Genomic DNA, 22058 nt, shown 5'->3' with positions numbered 1-22058 from the left:
GACAACTATGTTTATGATATTTTTTAGTGACATCTGGCATTCTCACAGGAAGCCTGGTGCCTGCTTGTCTGTTCGGGAGAGCCACATTCATGACTCAAAGCCAAGCTGCAAGAAGGAATGTTACTGTTACTAACTATAAAGGAATGAATGTGATCAGGAGTAAGGACTTTTAAATCAAAAGCAAGTGTTGATACATTGAATGTTGTTCCCTGTAAATAAAAATCAAACCTGGCCGGCTGATGAAAGTATGGAGCTGTTGTTTCCCCATGTGTTCTCATGCATAGGAAGTCTCCTGACCTTGGGCCTTGATTCTGCGAGCATGTGTACTTCTGTAAGCTAAAATGAATGATCAGTATTTGCCCTAGACAATGTGCTGTTTGACTTCTTGCAGAGCAGAAAAGATCCCATCTTCCATATAAATTCTATCAAAAAACATGTCGTTTGTTGACCTTACCTTTGAAGTCCTGAACTAGTAGTGGGAAGCTAGATAATACAAGTCAATGAAAGCTCAGTTACGGAATGCTGCAGTAGTTTGCGTATGAAATACAGACCTCTGCACGGCTATTTCTAGAATGCTTGTATCGTGAAGTTATGAATTAATTAAAGAATTCTTCAGTAGCATATAAATACATAAATAGGACAGACTTTCCTGAAGAAATCATTTTTTCTTGATGTTTGCTTGAAGCTGAGTGAAATGTGCTACACCTCAGATTTCTAGGCGGCAAGGCGGTATGAATCATCAGAATATTAAATGTATCAGTGTAGCAGCAGTTGCTGTTTCTTCACATTGACAGAATAATGGAGGTCTGATTCTTCAGAGCCCTTTCTTTCTTCAGCCGTATACTGAGTATCCTGTACTCCAGCTGATAACCAGAAGGAAATTAATGTCTCCACACTCTGCAGGTTCAGATTTAGTACAGCACAATATTTAATATTGAGTCTCCAGTGCTGGAAGCCCCCCCAGTAATGTTTCAGTGGAACACTGGGTCACTTGGTTAGGGGTGATTTCACCTAAGGTTAATAAAACTTTCCTTAGAAATGTAAAGGCACAGTTAAGACCAGAAAACGTGGATAGTTTGTATATGAAGTTAAAATGACTCTTAGTGGGAGATTCTGGAGTATAGGAGCAAAGCACAGTTTATTTGAGCAGAATGCAGGCTGTTCAACTGGTGTTCTGTACAGAATCCAGGAAAACTCAGAACTTCACAAAAAGGTTGTCAGCTGTAATGCTGTACACTTTCACATGGGGTCTTGTTACTCCTGGCTTAACCGATATTCAAAATTGGCCTAAGAACGGCTTTCTTATTTTGTGGTATTTGCAAGTTAGCAGCAACTGAGCTGGTGCAGAAGAAACTGGTGACATCTGTGCTATTCCCTACAATGGTTGAATAATTCATAATTCCATATGGCATGCATTTTGTCAGAGCGTTTTATGGAGTAGTTTCCAGTGCAGACAAGAATTTGTTAACTCTGGAGTAACAGAAAATGCTGTTCTTTTACACTGCCACAATAAGAAAAAGCTGTGATACTTCTGCTTTCATAAGAGTTTACATGCATTTTTAGCTAATTCATACAAGTCACACATGCAAATAGAACAGTCATGCATAAAACTTTGTTATAATTATCTTTTAAAAACCAGTGGTATGTATGGACACTTGGAAACAATACTTGAAGTAATCTGGTCCCCTTGAAGTACTGTAACCTAAAAGTACAGGCGCAAAGGACATTAGTGTGAGTGTGAAAAGTTAGTCTTCCTAGCCAAGATAAATGTTTCAACTGTCACAGGAACTGGAAAATGTGTTAAGGTGTGTGTGAATTGTATTTCAGGGATGGGACCTCGTATACTCATCTGTAAGAGACTGCAGACTTGTTTTCTTTAAAGATAGCTGATTTAATATACCAGAACTTTCAGAAATGAAAGTTTACCCTAACTGCATAACTGAGTTACATGAGTAATGCTGCAGAATGCAATGAGTCATAGGTAAAAAAAATTACTGATGCTTAAGTGTTTACTTAGATGCCTTGAAAAAAACTGTTAAATCAAGGTCCCATGGCTTAAAGGTAGTGAAAACTTTGCAGCCTACTTGAAGCTCACTTGTGGGTGTTGGATTTTGTAAAGTACAATGCCCAATACCAACTTAGCATTAGTGAAGAACTGAGTTATACACTAAGCTTAGACTTGTTATAGGTTTTTTTATATAACATGACTTTGTACAGTGGTATCATTAATTTTTCCCTTATTTTAGTTTTATGCAGCTTTTAAGTGTAAGCAGAAATAACCAGGTGAGATTATGCTGGAGGTGACACATGAATGTATTATTGCATGGTATTGCATTACTGTGGACAACTTCTGGGATGCATGTGCTCTGCATCTGAAGTTGCACTGCATGGGGATTAGTACTTAAATCCAAACACGTGGGAAATTCCTTAATGTTAGTTGCGTCTTTGTGTGGGTGCATACATACTGAATAATTTCAATTTACATGTAATGAACTTGATAGTGTTTTATCAGAGCAGAGTCTCAAAACTTGATTTCATTATAAATTGCCTACCTGTGGATACTGCTTGTAATGTGATGGGAATAGTTATTCAAGGGGAAAGTTGTTCCTGCAGGAAAACTGTAGTTTAGAATCTTCCTTTGGTAAGGAAGAGAATGACTGTTCCAGGTAAAGTATTACTAGGAGTAAAAGCTCAGTAATTTGGAGACACCTATGTTTACTGACAGCAAGCTACAAACTAAGACTTTGTATCCAAATATGCTTTAATTCAGAGATTGACAAGAAGTCTAAATTCAGACTTCAAAAACTTTATAGATGCAATAAAAATAAAGTCACCAGAATCTAGAAATCACAGCCTTTGGATCTAGTCTGTAGGTCTCAGCACAGACCAGTCCGAAGATAAAATTTACTACTTGGTAATCACAGGCTGAGTGTCCCATTATATGAGCTTAAGAATGACACTAAAAAAACCTGTGAATTATTTTTTCTCCCATGTTTAGTTTTTATGATAGTTTCATTTATCAGTGTCAAATGAGTTGTAGACACTGCACTGACAAGACAAGTAGCAAAATAATTTAGGAAGACTAAGGGAAGTTTAAAACATTAACTTTTTTAAGAAAATAAAGAACAATTATTGTAAAATAAGACAATTTACATTACAACTTTTATTTCCAAAGCTTGGATTGATGTGATAGTTCATGGCACATGAAACAGAAAAGCAAATATAGATAAATTGACATCTTTAGCAATTATTGACCATATGGATTATCATAATTTTTACACCAAACATTTAAGTGCCTTAAAGTTTAGAAAACATGATGCATTGCAGCCGCTTGACATAAAAAAACTTTGGTCTGAATTCTGCATTTGGGTACTGTGGCATTAAATACGCCACAGAAAAGCTGGAGACTCCAAAGATGCATTATACTTGGTTAACATATTCTGATCTAGTGTTGCACACGTTATCAAACAAGCCAACTGTACAGTTAGAAAATGAGGCAGATAAAAAAAATGCATACGCTAATTGAAAGGCTTCTATTAATTCAAAAGCTTCTACATGTCAGCTCTAAAGCATGCTGAGTAACTGGTTAAAGTGACCCATCAAAACTGGGTATTTTCCAAGCACCCTTTCATTCAGGATGTGTATTTCAATCCCTGTATGTCTCTGTAACAACAGAAGACAGGAAATTCCTGGTGCAACAGTCAGATTAGCAAGCTTTCAGTTGGTAGGTCAGTTCCAGCTGGGCCTACCATATTTTGCCAATAATAAGTCTCAAAAGCAGAAAAATCCGTATCAATAGTGGAAAGGCTTTTAGCTTCCAATATCTAGTATTTTCTAAATTTGTAAATAACTGGTTCTCTCTGAAGCTAATTCCTCCTTTTTGATACGTCATTTGGTAGATAAACATGCCACAAGCACTTAATCAGTCAAAAACACTTATAAGATTCCAGGTATGTTTTTAAAGAAATGCATAAAATGTAATGTGAAATAATTTTTGATATCATTTAAAAATCAAGCTAGCATATATTACCTGCAAATCACATTTCAGTTGTAAATCTCATTGGTGCTGGGTTTTTTCTTACTGCATTAGCTTTTCCTTTCTTCCAGTAAACTCCTGGTTAGTAAAAATCCTATGAAATGTTTATACTCTGTAGTGGGGGAAGAAGTCCTTAGTTGTGTGTGATCCCCATAGATCTGGAATTCTTTGACCATGTTTTCCATGGATCATCTTCTCACACCAAAACAGGAATAGTCTTTAGTTCTTATGAAATAAGAAGCACTTGTATTTTTCTGGTGTAGAATGGCATGGTTGCTTGTTTCAGCTGTTTTCAGGGCCTGTAAAACAAAAACCACAAACATGTTGTTGTTCATAGTTACATGATCTCTTTTCCTCCCTGCTTGTCTTTCCTGTCACCGCTGTACTTCACTTCCCAGTTCATATTTTGCTTTCTCATAATGCTGGGTGAACAGTATTTAAGTGTAGTGTGGTTTTCTTGCTACTTTGTAAAGCACTTTAGATTTGTATGGCACAAATGAATCTCGTTGGTACCAAAATAGCTTCCACAAAAGTCCAGAGCAATAAAATAAAAATCACTTGTCAGTGTTTACATGTTATCCAGCACTTCCAGAAGTTGGCCCTGTAATAATTGTAGTGAATTTTACCTCTGTGCAGCAGAGTAATCCAAAACTTATGCACCTGATGAGTGTTGTGACAGCATGCATACTGTTATCTGGCAGACATTTTTAAGCACATGAGGGGGTTTAGATCACTCACATCACATTGGCAGCTCTTACAGAATCGGGCACTGTGTAACATGAAAATAGGTTGTTTTGTCAAAATGGAAGCATTAGAAATTTCTGAAGCAATTCCTGTGACCTTGCTCAGAGGATGATGCTTGTTTGAAAAGCATGATTAGCAATTTACTTACGAGTACCTGCCTGACATCTTCCTTACAACAGCGATGATTATTCCTGCAAGGATTCCAACTGCAACTATGATTCCAATAATTATTCCAACCAGTGCAATCGTTTCCAGGCCACCTGAAAGAGGGAATAAGGAATGTTAGCATGTTTCTCATGGAGACCATTGATGAGAGGCTACTGATAGAACTGACACTGTTCTGCTGCATCCCACTCCTTGGGGAAAATTTCTTTCTCTCTCATGAACTCGGAGGCAGGTTTGGGAAGTTCAGCAGGCTTAGTTGTAGCCTGCAGACCTGCAAATGTGCCTTTGGGCTGGAGGGCTCTGTACAGATGTAGTAGCTGTGGAGACAGTAATGGGGTGCACTGCAGGAGGCAGGTCAGGGAGTTTGACTTGTGGCTCTTCCCAAAACTTTTATTTGAGAATAGCATGGGCATAGCTAGTGGCTTTTAGAAGGGTATCGGTTAGCAGTTAAGTTCTCCCTTGTCTTTATAAACAATTCTATTTAATACCTTTTTCAGTTTTCTCTGGTTCCCCACTCAGTTCACCTGTAAAGCCAGAAAGAAAATAATTACTTTTACTCTGCTTTCTACAGAGTTTTGCATCCCAATTTATAATGCTATATCCAAGGGAAACTTTTATCAGCTAAATCACAATGGTTTGAGGGCTGTGTAACGGGTAGTTCTGTTGACAGGAAGTGAGCAGATGAAAAGCTTGAGGGAATGAGGGCAAAAAGCTCTCTGAAGTAATAGAAAGAAATTAAAATCTAAGGGACTGATTGTGATCTAATATGTACCAGCGAAACTTAAGTGTGATCTCATTAAGTTCAGTAAGGATATACCTGGTGTAAAGTGATTATAACTAAGACAGAAGTCAGATTTTAATTGAGGTTCAGGCTGGTAAAATTTTGCCTTGCTCTCAGTGTATTTGCTGAACTATTGTCTATTTAGAAAGGGGTTTTAGCAGTTTAAAAGTTTAAGTAGCTTTTTTTGTGTATGGAAGATTGTACAAAATCTGGTTAGTACATTTATCTAATTCTGGAATTGAATTTTTAGTGGAGTCCCCATCAGAAGCAGATGAAACACAAATGCTACTTTTAATTCATTAGAAATATGTCATCCCAATTCTTTAGTACTTATGTCCTTTAGAAAAGTTCTTAAAATTCTATCTGCAATTCAGATCTACTAAACACTGCTTCTGTTGTTTAATGGTAAGAGAAGAGGTCTATGCTCTCAGCAGAGGCAAGCAGGCTGGAAAAGGAGATAAAAGCATGTACAATTTCTAAAGAAATGAGTCTAATTTATTGAGGGACATAAAATTGCCATTGAACACAGAAGCTTCAAAAAGAAGCTAGGTAAAGAAGGTGTTTGCTCATGTCTAGAAGTAATTGGCTCAGGCTACTTAGAGGGAAAGTAGTAAATTATATACACACTCTAGGACTTTGTAGAAATACAACTGCCACCAGATAGATTTGACTGTTTCAAACCAAAGCCTATATGCTAAAACCAAACTGACTTGAGATTTGATTGACAGACTGCCATTCATGTGAATTAAGCTATCACAAATGTATTCTGATAGGTGAATGTGACATACTTGTAAGCGTCACAGACTTCTCAAACTTATGACCTGTTTTTTTAGTTTATATCTGAGGTAAAGTGCACTGTGAGCATCTGTTGGCAGCAGCTATTACTGTTCACATAAATTGGAGAAACCATGCTTCATTTGTTTAGACACTGCTAAATTTGCATTTAGTTATCAAAAAGTTGGTCTGGAAACAAAAAGACCTCTCTTCTCATAACTGCTCATCTGGCCATTTTAAAGTGAGATTCATTAAACTTATGACCAGTCATTGATACTGTTGCAGGAGGGGAATATTGGAGCAGAAAGTATAATCCCTGTGTTTTGTTTTTTTTTTTTTGCTGGTAAACACAAGAACAAACCACTAAGAACAGTCCTGATCCAAAAGCCATATAGAGCATATGCCCATTTGTTTTGCCCACACATTCTCCTGTACACAATCAGACACAAAGGTGTAGGTACTCAGCAAGCTGCCTGCAAGACAGCTGAGCAGGCATAAGGTAAACGGGTCAGAATGCACTTTACCAGCTTCCTGCACCCATCTGTTGCTTGTTGACTACTGTATAGAAATGGGTGCAATTTTCTTTGTACATGCACAACAGTAATTTGTGTCTCTGCAGGGAAGCTAAGACAGACAACTCAGCCAAAATTGAGAGAACAGTCAGGCTCTAACAGTTAAAGTTTTCTGCATTTGAGTTGGTCAAAAAAAAAAGGAGAAAAAAAAACCACACCCAAAAAAACACAAGCTGGAGAGCTGTTTCTTTTCAGATGATTAGTATGAAAATCAAAGTGAAGGCTTCAGAGTAGAACTGGCAGTGCATTGGTGAATAAAATGGTATAGAAGTAGTTTTAGATATCTTAACTTTTTCCTTTCAAAAATCAGCAGTGCTACCTTTGAGAGCACCTTAAACTTGGTACTTGAATTTTCCAGATATTAAGTAGATGGCAGTAAAACTCAGCTATAAAAAAAGAACAATGAAAGATACTTGTTTTTACCATCAACATCTTCTGTGTTAACTTCATAACCAGTAGAATTAACACTCTCTTCAGCTGTGGCAAATGCACTTTCTGTGGTCATCAGTTGTCCAAACTGCAAGAGATTTGTTACATTGTGTAGTCTTGTGGGCAACTATAAGAATTGGTGGGGGGGAAAAAGAGGGAAAAGAAAACCTCAGTACATCCAGTCTACACGTATGGAATAAGCATTTAAATTTCTTCATCTATCAGGTGCCTCACGGATGCTTTTTTTTAGCTATCACCTGTCATCTTTGACTTTTGTACAGTGACAAAAAAAAAGCCAATTTGTCTTCCCAGCTAGAGGCTTTCCAGATCAGAGAACCTTTCATTTGAGGACTACAAATGGTGTAGGAAAGGACTGCAGAATATTGCAGACCTGCCTTTTTTTCTGTTTCTCTTTTTTTACACTAGTTTGGCAGTTTGGTTTCACTGAAGCTAATGGAGAGTTACTGAATTAGAAGGTAAATGGCAGTGAATAAGCAGGTTATGAATGCTTTTTGCAGCGCAAAACAGCTGCCAAAAAAACTTTAAATTGTCACCTTCAACATGATTGCTTGCAAAGCAAAAAAGCATTGGTGTTAGAACTCAAGGTTATTCTTCATAATTTATAATGATTATTCAAAACCTAAGCCATGAGACAATACTAGGAATATGAAATCAGGGTAACCTAAAGGAATCTCTATTCAGTATGATACTCACCAGGGTTGGTAATTCTTCATATTCTGTGTCATTTCTCTCTCTGAAATCAATTGTTGCACTTTCTTCTCCTTCTAGAACTGAGCTTGCTGAATAAAATTTTAGAAAATTTGTTAGGATCTTACTTGGTAGTCACATGTTCTGGCTACTTTGACATGTAAATTTTGTTAAACATGAGATCTATGTAGAGTTCCATCTCCCTGCCCCATGCACTTAGGTTTACAAAATTATCTGGATTAACTTTGAATCTGCTGTACTCTTGTACAAAGCTGTAGGACAAAACTTAAGTACACATTTAACCCTGATATAACCTTGAAACATATTGGTTAATAAAAACTGTGGCCAAGAAAAGATTTATTTCTTTTCTTTGAAGAAAAGATTCCTCCCTCCTGCCCCAGTGGATGCGACTTCCAGATTTCAAGTTAAGCATTAACTTATGTATTTGGATAAATTACTTCAAGCATCTTTCATTTTCTGAAATGCAAGAGCTTTCTCCCATCTTCCAGTTCAGTCCCAGCTGCAACCTTTATTTTTAGAACTATTGTTATTATTTACAGGTGTAGCTATAGTTTAGAAAATATTCTTGCACAAACCTACTCAGATTTTTCTGAAGTGGCAAACCCTACTTGCCACATTTTGGATTTTTTTAGGTAACACTGTAAGGTCTCCCTTTTTATTCTAGACCTATGCATGTCATCTGTGGTCTTTGGTATAATGGACATTTAAATTTTGGCCTGCACAATGCTCACTCTTTACAAAGACAGCCAGACTTCACCAATAGGAAAGATGAGATGGGACAAGGTAGAACATGAAAGATACAGATATGTGAAGATAACTGGCAGTATCAAGAAAATATTGAAAATGTAAGTATCATTCAATTAAGCTTCTTGCTGATTCATCAAACTATGTCCATATACAGTATGATGTTAATGTGGTATGGTACCTGATCTGTATGATTACAAAGCTAGGTGAGGCTGCTTATTATGCTGTTGCCTGGGCCGTAAGAGTTCTGCTAATTCCAGATACCAGCATTTACATTTAAAGCAAAGAGCTACTAATAAACATTGTCCTGAGCAAAAACTTCAGGCAAAAAAAAACCCTAAAACTTCTGAAAAAATCTTTCCTGGATTTGGAGTTTGCATCTAACTTCTATTTCAGCAATCAGAGCAACAGTTTGTCCAAACATTTTCAAATCCAGCTTAAACTTTTTCAGAATAACACTGCGTTATTGCTAGGAAATACTGCAATGGTAGCTGATGGTTGTATGACTGAGAGCCACGTTCATGCTCTTCAAAAGGCAGAGACCTTTTAGGGCTGTTGGAGAAAACCCTGGCTGCTTGCACATAATTTGCCTGTGATGCATGCTAGGTAACAATTGTCAGCTGCTAACAGGCCAATTATGAACAAAGAATAACTAATCTTTTTCTCCTTTGCAAGACAGCTTGATACCTCTGTAATTTGGTAAATTGGAAGTGGTATATTGGTAGTGCTGCATAGTGATGTCTTCATGGAGGAGGACAGCTATTCACATGAGTTATTTAAAGACAGGGATTTACTGTACCATTTGAATATTTTATGTAAGAGAAATATTCATGACCTGTTTGTTTTATTAAATGTTAACACTGCTTCTACTAATTTCACCTGCTTTTTAGTGACGTAAAAACATTCTCATCTCCTCTGCATTTGAAGTTAGACTATTTCTGAATTGTTAGACTAGTTCCACATGGTAAGACTCACATGAAAGGCTATGATCCTAAATGCATCCTACTTGTGTTGTATATGATAGAGGCAAGTAAACAATTTTTGTACTTTGACTGAAGTTAGAAGGAACAGACACTTTCCTTGGTATCAGTCAAAATTTGAAAAAGAATAGAATCACTTTGGATCAGCTGTGTGTATATTACTTGGAAATTATTTTTCTTTAATTTAGTCCCATTTTTTTGTTCACTTTATAACTGTCCCTTTTAAAATAAAGATGTTATTTCAAATGAAAAAGACAATATTTAATTTTGAAATGAGTAAAAGAAAAAAATGCACTGGCACTTTAAAGGAAACTTTTCATAAAAAGGATGAATGATTTGACACTGGAGAAAAAAAATATCTGTTTCTGCCTGAAACTCTCATCTGAGTTCTACCGGAAATTTGCAAATATTTTTTCTTGCTCCCAAAACTCATTTTTGAACCAAATTACAAATTTTTCATCCATCTCTAACCATGTAAGACTGAGAGCTTTGTCCCATTGCCAAGAGACTAAACACTGATCTAAATTTAGATTTCTAATTCCATGTTTACTCAAGTAAATAGAATTTTATATTTTTATACCTTTTATAAGCCTGAATACAGATACACTTTCTATTTAAGAGCCAAAAGGGTGTGCAAGTAGTACTTTAGGCACTAACAGATGAAGAAAGTATATTCATGTTATGCCAACATGAGACCTAATATAGTGGCTAATTAAGCCAGCCAGTTTCCCAAAAATCACCTTATAATCCTTGCAAAGGCCAGAACAGGCCAGGGTGAATCATATCTCCAAATTAGATGGTGTAAATAATGTTTTGGTCACATTTGAAATACCCCAAGTAAGCAGCATTGAAAATTTTCTGTTGAGATGGAACAAAGGGGGCTTGACTTTTAGGTGTGTTGATTTAGTCACCTTCTAAAGATCAGGGCATGTTAAGATACAGCACTACTTTATAAGCAAAAAGTATTTTAAAGTAATGTCTTTAAAGTACAGTACTGGGATTATGCTATGTGAATGTCAGGTATAAAGAAAGAAATAGCAATAGAGCTCAACAACATGAATTGTGTATGGAACAGTTTACCTTGTAATCCCAGTTGGAACTGAAAAAACAGCTTTTATTCACTGGTTGCAAAATAAGCAAAGACGGAGAAAACCAATTACCAGAGGAAAAACACCAAGTAGAAGGTGAAGTTTTGTATGTTAACAACAAGCAGCTTATTCAGAGAAGCTGCTTATACTTTTGGTGTGGCAGTAGCTTTCAGCCTGAAGAATGACCTGATAGTGAAGGCAGGAAAGGAAACTGTGTCACAGAACAAGGGTGTAGAGAATTAGTGAATGTCGCAGAAACACAAAAGAATTATTCTGTGCGTGATAAAAGTTATTGCAGATTCTTGGCAATAAGTGCCATGTAGAAAATCTATTTCAGTGCATTTGCCCTCTGTACAGTGATTGACAAAAGGAGGTGGCCCAGATTAATCTTGACTAATTTTAGGTTCTTATTAAAGGTGCCTAAATAAGGTGCCTGCTTGCCCTTATCTTCTTTTATAGTCTGTAGGGAAAGATAAATACTTCTAGAAGGGAATTCAGCTCACCTGAGATTTGGGTCATCATTAGTAGTGCTGGCTTTCCTTAACTATAAAGGGAAACTAGAATAATATGGCTCCCCTGTTAACTTCCTAAAGCTCACAGGTCAAGCTGATTTCTGCTACTGTCAAGTTCTTGTCCCGGCCCTATCCAATCTACATAATACTGTGTTCAAGCTGAGGTGCTGTGTTTGCTGGAGAATAGTCCCTGGAGTATGTTTCCAGGTTTGATTTTTCTGGACAGATGGTGGAGGTGGTCTAGGTGGTAGTTAAGCAGACTCTTAGAGACTGGGAGGTGATGTGTTATTGGTGTACTGCATTTGTAGGATGGCATATTTAATACTCTTTGTCGGAGGAAGTCATAATAAAGTAAAAAATATTTAAATGCAATTGAGAGAAACTAATTGGACTTGTAACTTCTTTCCCTGTACCCAGTACAAGGCATATATACCACTGACATAGAAGAGAATGTAAATGGGGTGTAAGGGTGTATGTGCTGTAGTCATTTGTTGGTTTCATCTTATGTGGGCCAAATGTAGCAAGAGCCATCGGGTTAAGTAGTGCTTCTGCATATGTTCTTAATATTATCTTAGAGGAGGCTGTAAATAAAAACATTGCCTCACAGTGCTATGATTGTCTCCAACCAGCCCTATCGCCTCTTCTGTTTGCAGCTATACATTGCTGCAGATGTGAATTAATCATTACATCTCTTTTCTGCCAAAGTTCCAGCTGGGTGCGTTTCACTTCAAAGTCCCCAGCTGCTATCAGGGTGCAGCTTCTCACACCAGGAGAAAATTTTATGTCTTTAAAAGTTTAATACTGCTTTGAAAACATCCCATGGTTAAGCATCCCATGACCCACTTAGGGGAAGATGAGCTCACTACTTATTGTTATGCATGGAGTGACAGTTTACTAGAAAAACCTCTTAGGGTTGCTTTCAAAGCACAGTGGTTTTGTTGGAGAGTGAGTTGTAAAACTGTTGTTCGTTAGCATTTCTTTCAGGTATCTCCAAAACCAACAAAGATACTTCTGAAGATGAAAAATGTTGTAAGATCTTATTTCTTTCCCAGCAGTCTGGATAAACACAGACGCTAGTGGGCAAAGGCAGTTGTAAGCCGGTATTTTAGTTTAGTACTTGAAATAGGAAGCCCTCAAAATAGAATGAGTTTCCATCTCTGCGATAAAAGACCAGTAGGTAAAAATGGCTAACCTTAAAGGATTCCCTCTAGCAAGAACTCAAATAATCTTTATTGCTCATTGTCCCTCTGCTCCTATTTGGGGTGGGGGAGAGGGGGGAGCAGCTTCAGTTATAACAGCTAACAAAAACTAACTAGCAGGTTAACTGTCAAACAAAGGCTTTGATCTTAAAATGCAAGTTTAGTTTTATCTGCATCTTATATTTTAGTCTATCCAGCTCTGCTAGATAAGTGCTTTATGGAATGCTTCTCGAGAAAAGCAAGGGAAAGAATTTAGTGGGACAGGTCACTTGGGAGATATCACTCTTCTGTTTGAGAGATCACTGAGCTGTCTGGAGTGGACTAATGTTTTTCAGTATCTGCTTCCTGAATTGGTGCAGGCCAAGTGGTGGTGTTGGACTGTCAATGTACCTGTGTCAGGCGTCCTGTTTTGGCCATGTTTTACTCAGCATTTATGTCCTGATACAGGAATTCTCTTTCTGAGGAAGCATTATTCACACACAGACCTTAAATTGATTATGAGCAAAGTAAGTCTTCAAGTCAGTATCTCATTATTGGAGTAAGTTCAGTTGTAAGCTCAGTGGAAACTTTTACTCATGGTGGTGGAAGTTTAACAAAAATGTGTGACTTGATAAGGTATCAGCCTTCTGAATGCATAATATTTCAGCAGCAGCTCTGTAGCTTTCAAATACAATTTTGTCTGTTATTTGGCCTCATCCTCAATTTGTGAAATGGTTAAATACTGCCAAATCCAGGGTAGTACTTTTTTTTTTTTACTTTGAAAATCTGAGGTTCTGAAGAATATGATATAGTTTATTCTGGATTTTGAGCCTTTGGACAGTTAAAATTTTTAGACTTTAGAAAGGCAAGGAAGTTTTTTTAATAAGAACCAAAATTCTCATTTGTACCTGTGGCTTCTGCAAAATTCATGACATCTGCAGTATCCTGAAAACTTCATTTTCTTTAGCCTTGGCATTTTCTCTTTTTCTGTTAATTCTTTCTGGAAGCTTGAGTAATGTATCATGACATAATACAGAAGTGTCCTGGCATGTGTTTAAGTGTCTAGACTTTTTGTTGTTGGGGAGAAAGTATGTACTGCCTGTCTAAATCCTGAAGTGCATGCTGCAGTTTCCTTATACAAAGATCAACAGCTTTGCTTTATGTAACGAAGGAAGGTGGGTGACTATGAACTTTGGAAAGTATCTGCTAGATGAAAAATGCTCATGATGCACAAGGAAGGACTTAACTGAGCCCTATCCAGAGTATGACTGATTTTGCGCAGGTATTCCATGTAGCTCATGATGACAATGTTTTGCTGAATTGTCAGAAACATTTCCTTTGGTCACCACACCCTACTACAGATGGTTTCTATTGCTGTGGCTAGCTTAGCCAAAGGAACAAAACCAGAGTTTGAATCTACAGTGCCAAGTGGCAAAGAATCACTTGGCTGCTTCTGAATGTTCTTAAGTCACATGTCTTCTGAATGTTATAATAGTCTACATTGCCATATATAGGATATCCACAGAAAAGTAAAACAAAATGCGTTTTAACTGAGTAGATAGAAAAATAACTGCTCGTCAAGTGCTTGCTAGAGGTATATGACCCACAACCAGAGTTAGGAAACAAAGCCACAAGAGGAAAAGGTGGTGATTTACTACGCTTTCTCTTATGCAAGGATAAAATTGGCCACAGAGCTGTGGCCATTAAGACTGCAGAAACTCTATTACAGGATATTCCTTTAAAATATTCCTTGCAGAACTAGAGATGAATCTTCTAAGTTTTATGCTTTTAATAGTGTTGCTGTGTTAATCTCTGATTTCTTGTCTGGTAGGCACGCTGACCTCAGTTGCTATCCCATGAATGTTGTGGGCTAAGCCTACTTTCTTACTGCCATTTGCTGCCCTGTGACCCTGTTTGTGGTCTTACTAGCAATTTCATTGTTTTCTCTGAGCAGTAGGGGTTTGACTGGGACAAGAAGATTGGAGTTGTGATCAAGCTGTAAGTCTCTTTTGCATCTTTCTGTAAGCGGCACCTAAAACTGCAGCATTACCATACTGTGTTTATCCCATTCACATGGTCAAGGAAAAGGGAGTGTTGCAGCTAAGGCAAGGAGAAAAGTACAAAATTTTGTGTAGTGGATCAGCAAATTTTATGGTGTGTGCAGCAGACAATCCATGTTCAAATAGTGAGATATATAAATGCAGACAAAAGGAATTAAGAAATTACCTCTAATACAGTAAAACTAACCTTTTCCCTAAATCACTTCCTTCCTGAAACTGAGGCCCATTCACAGCTGTGTTGGTAAAGGTTACTAACCCCTTGTATCTGCCAGCAGAACTCTTTGCATGATTATTTCTTAACTCATTTCTTTGAAATATGCATGCTAAACACTAAACTGGAAACTGGTTAGGCTTTAATTTTGTTCACACAATGATTTTTGGCTGGCTGCTTTATATTGCCACACAGCAAGCCAGATCCATTCAAATATGTTTAGTCTGACTTTGATACTAACAAACATACTAGCTAGTATATGGATGGCTTCTGTAGTCATAAAAACATATCAATATGCATTTGGCATTAAGTGCATCCCCTTCACAGACTCAGCAGCATCTCTCATATTCTGCTCAAGCCCTCCTAAGAGAGTATGTTTGCCTGAAATGGTGTACACAGCTGAATTGTGCCTTCACAAAGAATTGTTCTGATGCAACTTAAGCTGGCTGTTGTGTTTGCAATCAACAAATACAAAGATGGAAAAAACATGAGGCAGTCATAAAGCAACATGAGAATGTGCTCAGCATCACAGTTCCTATTTCTTTTGAGTGTCTTTGGCCAAGCTTCTGAGACAGAGTTGGAAATCAATAGTAAATCTGTCTCTTACTTTTCTCATTTGATTCTCTTCAGAACAACCCAGCATACCTATAGTCCCAATCCTTATCTTTTTTCTGAAATGCTGTGTAGCAAGTTGTATGCTGCACAGCTATGTGAGCATTGCTGCAGCATTAATTCAAACTGAGGGTATGGTATGTGCGCACAGAAATCCGAGGGGGCCGTTACAGAGGCTGCCTGTCTGCAACATGGATCTGGGATGCGGTGACTAGTAGGACCTGGCAGCATTTGGGTTCTGTCCTGTAATTCCTGACCGCATCCAGACAAAAAGCAAACAAACCAACAAAACAAACGTGCAGCTGAGACAGACCATATGTTAGAGCTGGGCAAACAGTAGTCATTTCTGTGGTACGTGTGTATGTATGGCTTGCCTCAAATGACACGAGGAGGAAACACTGCATGTTTCTGTCGGAGCCCAACAGCCTGCATGCTGTGGGCTATCCTTCCTTTACTGGTTGGGGTTTTTTATTATTATCTAAAAAATGCTCTCTAGGTTCTCAGTTGCTTACTTTTGCAGATGACTTACAAATATGAGATCTGGGGTAAACGCCTGGGTTAGTAGAAGCTTTTGAATTACAGGAGCTGAGAATCTGGCCTCTCTGTTCCCAGTTCTCACTGTGCAGGTTGAGTTACTGAAAAGTCGACTTGCAAGCTTTTAAATATGCCTATTTCCTTTGCTTGTAAAGTTACACAGATTCAAGGAGTAACTTGACATGCAGATGGGCAAGCTTCTCTGCTTTCCCAGTGCAGAGGAGAAAGCAAATTTTATCTGTTCTCTGCTGGTCTTTTACCAAGACGCTGCAAAATACTGACTGATTTGCAGACCTACTTACTGAGACCCAGTAAGATGGTTTTTTCCTTCTTGTGATAATTAAGTTTCGGGTATTGGACATGCAGAGCTAGATTTGTATCATGCTAATGTAGTTTACAACAGGCATATATGGGGACACACGTGCAAGTGTACTCATCATTCATAATGCAGCCAAATGAAGGGTGAAAAGTTTTGTTGTACTTATTTAGTAGAAAACTGGCTCCCTTTTCAGTCACATGCGACTGTTCATTCTGTTTGTTCATTTTGTTTACTACCAGAAGCTACAGAATTTGATTTTTCAGAAGACTTTGGAGTTGCCTGCCTGTTGTTTGGTTTTGTCACTGAACTTACAACAGAGTTTGGGTAAATCAAGATACTTGCGAAAAAAATATTTCTTGTGATTTTGTCAATTCTGGGTTTTATAACGTTGAAAAACATAGAAAACTTAGTCTTTCATGGTTGACTGTAAACTTCAAATTCCTTTCTTACTGTATAAACACTTTTCATCTAAGTTAACCTGTCCATGTGCTTGCTTTTAGTCCAAAACATAAGTAACATGACCTAGTATAAACCTGTTTAATTTTGAGACTTGCATAAGGAGGTATAATCTAGTATTTGCCTCTGGGTAAGATCAGTCATGTGGACAGTTGATACAGCTCAAGTGACATGTGGTAACTTGTTAAACAATCATGTTAATTTTTGTTCATGTTATGTGACAGCCAGTAAATTAATCTTCTCTGCAATGATACTTGCACAATGGGAAAGTTTTCAAATTAGGAAATGCATTGCCTCTGTAAAGCACTCATTTGAATGCTTGTGCTTTTAATTGTTCGACTAATGCTGTGCCCAGAAAAAAATTACACCAACTTCCATTTCAACTCATTTGGTGTGATCCTGTGTGGAAAGATTTGCCTGAATTTTTATATGCTGAACCCGACCACAGAAGGACAAAAATGTATCTACTAGTCATTCAATAGGGAAATACCTTAGTCTAAATATTCATCAGCTTGTATAGACTGCTCAGGGCTGTTCATGGTTGTAAGAAAGACAAAAATACTTGGTTGTTTTCGTTAGGATTTAAACCATGAGTAGATAACACAACTAGAGCATGTGTGAATGTTTTAAGCAGACAGTGAAGTAAGATCTGTCACTAGGTTTTCTTTCTGTATTTTTGCTAATTTCTGCCATTTTATTTGGAAGCTTACACATAAAGTGAAGTGAATTAATATGTTAATTAACTTCTCTACATCAATATAGTATTTTATGCTGTTACAGCTTTGTTATGTCTTGCTTTATGTGACTCAGTTAAAGGAGCCTTTAACCTTTCTTTTGGAAACCACATTGCTGCCTTTGTCAAGAGTAGCACGAATGCAGAAAACTTTAACATGTATCTTCATTCATTTTTAACTTACTGGTGTTAGATACAATTTTCATGTTCCCTATGAGCAAAGAATGTTTAAGCACTTATGACTTCTCCCTCTAAGATTCATAGGTTTTCACAGAAATGTTCATAGGTTGGCTGGTAGCCCTGTTGTTAGGTCAGTGGTAACTGCTATTTTTTAATCATGTTTCTGGTTCACAGTTGTCCTGAAATGTTTTCTTTGCCTCTGACTTTTTCATAAAGTTGCAGTAACTCAAAGACAGCAGATAATAATGAAGCTACTCAAACTGTGGATCACTACCTGCAAGGGGGAAAATGCTATACTTAAAACTAGGATCAAGAGCTGAATTCAGTTTATTTGGCAATTCAAGGAGAAATTTGGAACCAATAATAATCCTTTTGGAAATACACTTCCTGATCGAAACAAATCTGCTTTTCTTGATTCAGTCTCAATCCATAAAACAGAGTGTCTAGATAAATCTGCAGGTATTCTGTTGTTATATTTATGGCCTGGTCAGGGTTAAGAGGTATCAGAATCTGATAGGGAAACTTTTTTCCTCTAAAACCCTCAGGCCAAATTGACTAGAGGTTCAGGTATATGAATATACGCACTCCTAGTACTACCTAGTATTATACAAGGCAAAAAAATTCTCTCATCTTCACTGCAGGCACAGATTGCCGAAGGTGGCATTAACCTTTTAAGTTAGTTCTAACTTGTAATTGCAGTGGTTATTGCTAAACAGCAGCAATATGCATGCAAAATATTTGGGACTTGCTTATTTTATATCTGGAGTCTGTTCTCCTGGTGTATCCTTTGGACATTATCATAAATGACTGGCTCCACATGAAGAAAAACTTGTAAAATCTGAACGGACACAAAAAGCCTTAAATATTGTGAACTATGTTCTAGATCCAGCTGTAGAGTTCAATGCAAACTATGCTGGTACTGAAACAGAGGTGGAATCTTGCAAGCAGGAAATATTTTATCATTTTTCTGGCTAGCAGGGTTTTAACCAGATCGATGCTGTACTCCTCTGAGTTGCAAGAAAATATGCTTAAAAAATAAAAAAACCCTTTTTACCTGTGCTTTAGTATCCTGGAAACTGTTTAAGGGGATTCTGTAAAATGGTGGTGGGTTTGCCTCATTTCTTATGGCTTTAAACTCTGGTACTTTTAATATTGATGCTTTTTAAGGATAAGGTAGCTGGGTGAGCCCAAAAAGCAGTATTTGTGATTGGCCTAATACCTGTTGGTTTTAGATTTTCTGTGAAATTCTGAAGCATAACCCCAAACTTCCAGCCTCATATTCTGACATACAGGACACCAGGAATTCCCATTAGAAGTTTCATCCAACATCCACATGTACCTGTATATCGATATAGCTCGATTATTTCCAGCAGAATGATAATTGTCACCAGGCCAAAATCAAGTGATATGTTTGGGTTAGGGTCCCCAAGTCCAAGGCAGACAAGTAGATCTCTGCTTTGGAAGACTAGTGGGTTGAGTGTCAAGTTGTTTTCAGGGCACTAGTGCTTGGAACACGTTCTATAGCAGTGGTAGCTGTATTTCTCCGCTACAGGCATACTTTCTGTTTGCGCATACATCAGGCACATTGCCCAATGGCCAATTCATTCATAATGAGTCAAATACTACGCACAAAGACTGAATTTGAATGTTATGTTCCTGGAATCAAGTACTGCTCAGGGTAATTCTGATTTACTGTTAATAAATCAGACTCATCTCCTTTAACTGAAAAAGACTTCAACATCTGTTTTACCTAAAAGTCTATATTGTATTTTTCTTCTAAAATGCGATAGAAATAGTTTGCCAAATCAATTTTTTCCTAGTAGATATATAACACTACATAACACAAATCTGTCCTGGGTAATAATTCTTCCTGGTTTAGTTTCCCTTGCTCGTATGGCTTAAGTTAGTATTAGCAAAACCCTGCAGAAGGCTCATTCTAAGCTGTTGTCATGCCTCCAAGTACCAGAAGTGAACTCTTGAATGGAAAGATTTGTAAGTTACTTTCGTAGAGTTTCACCACCTAAATGTCAGTAACAGCTAAATTATTGCTTGCAGTCTCCGTTGCATATATTACAGTGAAACTGAAGACATTTCCAAGGGCTGTTGATGTAATGTCTTCCCTGACTGCTTGTACTGTCCTCCTTTCCTTACACAGACACCCACAGAAAATGCCTGATAGAGCGTAACTCTGCACGTCTGAAAACTTTTGATGTGTTTCTTTCCTGATTACAGCCATAGTAGATGCCCAGTAGTAGCTTAAGAATTCAAAAAGTTTTATAAACAGGACAGAGCAACTATATTGCCTATAAGTAAGCACACAAACTGTTAAATTACAGGAAATGACTGGAAATAATGTTAACCAAAGTTTCTTCTTACCTTCTTCAGCAAGTGCTAGGAAAGGCACGCTCCCTAGAACGATGATGAAGAATTGAACTTTAATGAACATCTTTGATCTGCTTAGAGAAGAGCTTTCCAATCCTGAGATCAGATGGATTCAAATTCTGATTAAATTTTTTAGAGGCAGAGGAGAATTGAGATAACAAAAAGAGATCACTGCAAAAAATACTTTGGTATTCCAAATATTCCTTTAACCTCTGTAGTCTAAAGGGGAAGGTTTTCCCAGATGATAACTGCACAGCTAAAGAAAACTGAGTGGAGTCGGCATTATTTTCTTTAGCCAAGGGGTGGGAGCATGTCTAAGGTGGTCCTCAAAGAAGAGCCAGGCCCGCCCTCTGCACTCTGTTTGGTCAGTACTAAAATTATGATCTCAGCCCAGGTTTAAAGTTACAGGAGCAGTTGTGGCTTTCAGGAGACTTTTATTTAGCAAAGGGGGAAAGGGTGTTTAGGCAGGGTGAGGTGTTCGGGTAGTTCCCTCCCTTCTGCAAACTGTCCTTAAAAATATTTAAGGAACAACACTAAGAACATTTTTCCTGTTATTTCCAGCTGTGAACTGGTGGAGGTTTTCTTAATTTCAGTGAGCCCCCATGTTTATCTGAGCAAGTGTGGTGCATTTAGGGATACTTGAAATAGTTTTAGGATGGGTTATTTCTGCAGTAAATACTGTCTGAATTTTTCTGCATGTCTAAGTCTCCCTCAGCTTGTGTCCTCAAGTGACACCCTAGCTGTAGTCTAGCATTTATCTCTGCCCACAGGCTTGCTAGCCTCGGTGTGCTAATATCACCCGACAGAGAGGATTTTTCCTTTTCATCTGTAACTGTGAGCAGTATAGCTGTACAATGGTCTGTGCAAGACTAGTTTTTCCTTTTGTATGGTTCTGCGCATCAGCATTGCGTGGCATGTATGCAAGACTAGATCAACACTCTGCCAACATCTGTTAACGGATACTTTCTCACACAAATAAAGTTTGTTAGATGGGACTGGGGCTGAAGCAGGACTTTGGGATCAATGTTTTATATTAATCCTTTTCTGAATCTTCCCTTGTCCTGGACAAGTAATGAACTACCGATTTACATCTATTTAGGAATGTGGTGAGTTTTAATCAGCGCTCACATGTGAACTAACTATACCAGTGCTTCATCGCTGAGTGAAGGACTACATGACTTTCTCCCTCAGTGTCTGTACCTTGAAGTCCTGCAGCCCAGACATCAGACTCTGAAGCACAGCAGCAGAATCATAGATTTGTTTCCTTTCTGCTGACAGTTGTGGAGGAGGTAACCTCTGAGAAGAGTGGGACAGACCTGTGGGAGAGGTTTTATCTTCTTTAGAAAACAAAGAACAGCGAAAAGAAAATCTAAACCATGGCTAGGTTGTTTTGCTCAGTGACTGAGTCAAGAGCTGTCGTTAAGACCCCACAGTGCTTTGCAATATAAAGGAGCAAAGCAAAGTCTAAACATAAGCAGTGATACAGTGACGTAAAGAGGGCTCCAGATAGGAAATGCAACACCTTCCATAGGGGTTTTCTTTACTTTTGAAAGTGATAAGTGCTAAAGGACTTTGTTAGCTATAGATATAAATTATGGCACTATAATTGTGTTCTTTGTATTGAAGAACACTGGGAGAGTGGGATGAAAGCAGCCAGTGCCAATGCAGGAAAACAACAAGCAATATTGGCTTATTATCTTTAGAAAAACAGTAAAATAAATATTCCCATATACCAACTTTCAGCATGTCTTGATTCTTAAAATCTGGGATTAATTATTCATCTATAATGCTGCTTCAAATTTATTTAAAAGCATGTTTGCTACATAAAACTGAAATTTG

The 22058-nt window shown here is 37.7% G+C and overlaps 1 protein-coding gene across 6 annotated transcripts; it reads right to left on the bottom strand.

Moving 5' to 3' along the window:
• Nucleotides 1-2570: 2570 nt before the first annotated feature.
• On the bottom strand, nt 2571-20533 carry PDPN (podoplanin). 6 transcript variants are annotated; one of them, XM_040585773.1, is made up of 6 exons: nt 20214-20533; nt 8216-8301; nt 7496-7628; nt 5434-5469; nt 4929-5040; nt 2572-4335 (listed from the first exon to the last, which is right to left on the bottom strand). In XM_040585773.1, the coding sequence occupies exons 1-6, from the start codon at nt 20281-20283 to the stop codon at nt 4329-4331; spliced, it is 444 nt and encodes a 147-aa protein (XP_040441707.1). In that variant the 5' UTR covers nt 20284-20533; the 3' UTR covers nt 2572-4328. The 6 variants fall into 6 exon arrangements, with proteins under 6 accessions (XP_040441710.1, XP_040441707.1, XP_040441709.1 ...); XM_040585775.1 differs by having other exon boundaries at nt 4935-5040; XM_040585778.1 differs by having other exon boundaries at nt 7496-7589.
• Nucleotides 20534-22058: the final 1525 nt, after the last annotated feature.

The sequence above is a fragment of the Falco naumanni genome, chromosome 3 (genome assembly GCF_017639655.2).
Source record: "Falco naumanni isolate bFalNau1 chromosome 3, bFalNau1.pat, whole genome shotgun sequence".
Classification (NCBI taxonomy): Eukaryota; Metazoa; Chordata; class Aves; order Falconiformes; family Falconidae; genus Falco; species Falco naumanni.
The sequence above is the reverse complement of the archived record's forward strand: the minus strand, read 5'-3'. Positions and strand labels throughout refer to the sequence as shown.